This window comes from Pyrgilauda ruficollis, unplaced genomic scaffold (genome assembly GCF_017590135.1).
Source record: "Pyrgilauda ruficollis isolate IOZ18807 unplaced genomic scaffold, ASM1759013v1 scaffold1099, whole genome shotgun sequence".
In the NCBI taxonomy this organism is placed as follows: Eukaryota; Metazoa; Chordata; class Aves; order Passeriformes; family Passeridae; genus Pyrgilauda; species Pyrgilauda ruficollis.
Genome location: NW_024509199.1, coordinates 2,558 through 5,241, shown reverse-complemented (window position 1 = coordinate 5,241; position 2,684 = coordinate 2,558). Strand labels below are relative to the sequence as shown.

The following is a 2,684-nucleotide window of genomic DNA, read 5'->3' as shown; positions in this document are numbered from 1 at the left end:
GTGCCCAGGTGTGCCCAGGTGAGCAGGTACCTCTCCCTCGGGCTCCAGGAAGCTCCACCCCCTGCTCCAAGGGGGCTGTGCCCAAAATCCCCGTTTTTAACCCATTTTTACCCCGTTTTTCCCCGTTTTTTCGCTGTTTCCCCCCCCAGGTGAGCCCCCAGGTGTGCCCAGGTGTGCCCAGGTGTGCCCAGGTGAGCCCAGTGAGCCCCCAGGTGAGCCCCCGTGAGCCCCAGGTGTGCCCAGGTGTGCCCAGGTGAGGCCCCAGGTGAGCCCCCAGGTGTGCCCAGGTGAGCCCAGGTGAGCCCCCAGGTGTGCCCAGGTGGGCCCAGGTGTGCCCAGGTGCGCCCAGTGAGCCCCCAGGTGAGCCCCCGTGAGCCCAGGTGTGCCCAGGTGCGCCCAGGTGCCCCAGGTGTGCCCAGGTGCCCCAGGTGTGCCCACGCACCCACTGCTGGCCGTAGCTGTCCTGCAGCTCCTGCTCGTGCGCGTCCTCCCAGCGCGGCCGCAGCCCCAGCACCAGCAGCGGCCACCAGCCCTCCTGCGCCATGGCCACGAAATAGTCCGTGAACCCCGCGAAGGACTGGATCGCACCTGCACAGGTGAAAGATTACACCTGAACAGGTGAGGGGTTACACCTGCACAGGGGGGATGGACAGGTGGGGATGGACACCAGCCCTCCTGCGCCATGGCCACGAAATAGTCCGTGAACCCCGCGAAGGACTGGATCGCACCTGCACAGGTGAAAGATTACACCTGAACAGGTGAGGGGTTACACCTGAACAGGTGAGGGGTTACACCTGCACAGGGGGGATGGACAGGTGGGGATGGACACCAGCCCTCCTGCGCCATGGCCACGAAATAGTCCGTGAACCCCGCAAAGGACTGGATCGCACCTGCACAGGTGAGGGGTTAACACCTGCACAGGTGAGGGGTCACACCTGTGAGGGGTTACACCTGGGGGATGGACAGGTGGGGATGGACACCAGCCCTCCTGCGCCATGGCCACGAAATAGTCCGTGAACCCCGCGAAGGACTGGATCGCACCTGCACAGGTGAGGGGTGCACAGGTGAGCTGTGTGACTGCACACAGGTGAGGGGTCACACCTGTGAGCTGTGTGACCGCACACAGGTGAGAGTTTACACCTGGCACAGGTGAGGGGTCACACCTGGCACAGGTGAGGGGTTACTCCTGGGAAAAGTGAGGGGTTACACCTGGACAGGTGAGGGATGGACAGGTGAGGGATGGACAGGACCACACCTTCAGACAGGTAAAGGGGGGACGGGTGTGGGATCACACCGGCAGACAGGTGAGGGACAGGTGAGGTCACAGGTGAGACCCCAGGTGTTTGAGCACACAGGTAACCCCAAACCCAGGTGCGTGAGCTCCCAGGTAAGCCCAGGCCAGGTGTGCACACAGGTAACCCTGGATCCAGGTGTGTATCCACACAGGTAACTCCAGCCTAGGTGTGCACACAGGTAACCCTGGATCCAGGTGTGTATCCACACAGATAACACCAGCCCAGGTGTGTGAGCTCCCAGGTGACCCCAGACCCAGGTGACCTCAAATCCAGGTGCGCACACAGGTGACACAAACCCAGGTGTGTGAGCACACAGGTAACCCCAGCCCAGGTGTGTAAGCTGCCAGGTGACCCCAATCCCAGGTGACCCCAGACCCAGGTGACCTCAAATCCAGGTGTGTGAGCACACAGGTGGCCCCAGCCCAGGTGTGTGAGCTCCCAGGTGACCCCAGACCCAGGTGAGTGAGTTCCCAGGTGCCCCGCCCAGGTGAGCACACAGGTAACTCAAATCCAGGTGTGTGAGCTCCCAGGTGACCCCAGACCCAGGTGCCCCCAAACCCAGGTGTGTGAGCACACAGGTGACCCCAGCCCAGGTGTGTGAGCACACAGGTAACCCCAGCCCAGGTGCGTAAGCTGCCAGGTGACCCCAGACCCAGGTGACCTCAAATCCAGGTGTGTGAGCACACAGGTGGCCCCAGCCCAGGTGTGTGAGCTCCCAGGTGACCCCAGACCCAGGTGAGTGAGTTCCCAGGTGCCCCGCCCAGGTGAGCACACAGGTAACTCAAATCCAGGTGTGTGAGCTCCCAGGTGACCCCAGACCCAGGTGCCCCCAAACCCAGGTGTGTGAGCACACAGGTAACCCCAGCCCAGGTAACCCCAGCCCAGGTGACCCCAGCCCAGGTGTGCACACAGGTAACCCCAGATCCAGGTGTGTATCCACATTGGTGCCCCCAAACCCAGGTGTGTGAGCACACAGGTGCCCCGCCCAGGTGCCCCGCCCAGGTGCGCACCCCTGGCCCCGCCCCTCACCTATCTGGAAGTAGGAGTAGGCGGCCAGGGGCTCGTTGACCAATCGGTCGCGCCGGGGGTTGCGCGGCCGCAGGTGCATGATGTCGCTCTCGGCGCGCTCGTAGGCCAGCGACACCGAGGGGAACTGCGCAGGTGGGCACAGGTGAGCACAGGTGAGCGCAGGTGGGCACAGGTGAGAGCCACGCCCACCGCCCCGAACCCCGCCCCAGCTGGATGAAACACCTGGGACAGGTGGAAACTGGGGACTGAGGGGCTCAGGTGAGGCCCGGGTGAGGCTCAGGTGAGCACAGGTGTGCCCAGGTGCCACCAGGTGTTCCCCAGGTGTGCCCAGGTGAGCACAGGTAAGGCTCAGTTGAGGCT

At 63.8% G+C, this 2,684-nt stretch overlaps 1 protein-coding gene across 1 annotated transcript in view; it reads right to left on the bottom strand.

Annotated features, from left to right (window-relative positions):
• Positions 1-2,448, bottom strand: part of LOC121356523 (potassium-transporting ATPase alpha chain 1-like) — a gene marked incomplete at its 5' end in the record, with an annotated part of 4,783 nt that extends 2,335 nt beyond the window's left edge. The window contains 2 exons of the mRNA XM_041473071.1: positions 447-588; positions 2,325-2,448. Coding sequence (XP_041329005.1) covers positions 447-588; positions 2,325-2,448 — 266 coding nt within the window. The remainder of the gene's footprint in view (positions 1-446; positions 589-2,324) is intronic.
• Between the last annotated feature and the right edge of the window lie 236 nt (positions 2,449-2,684).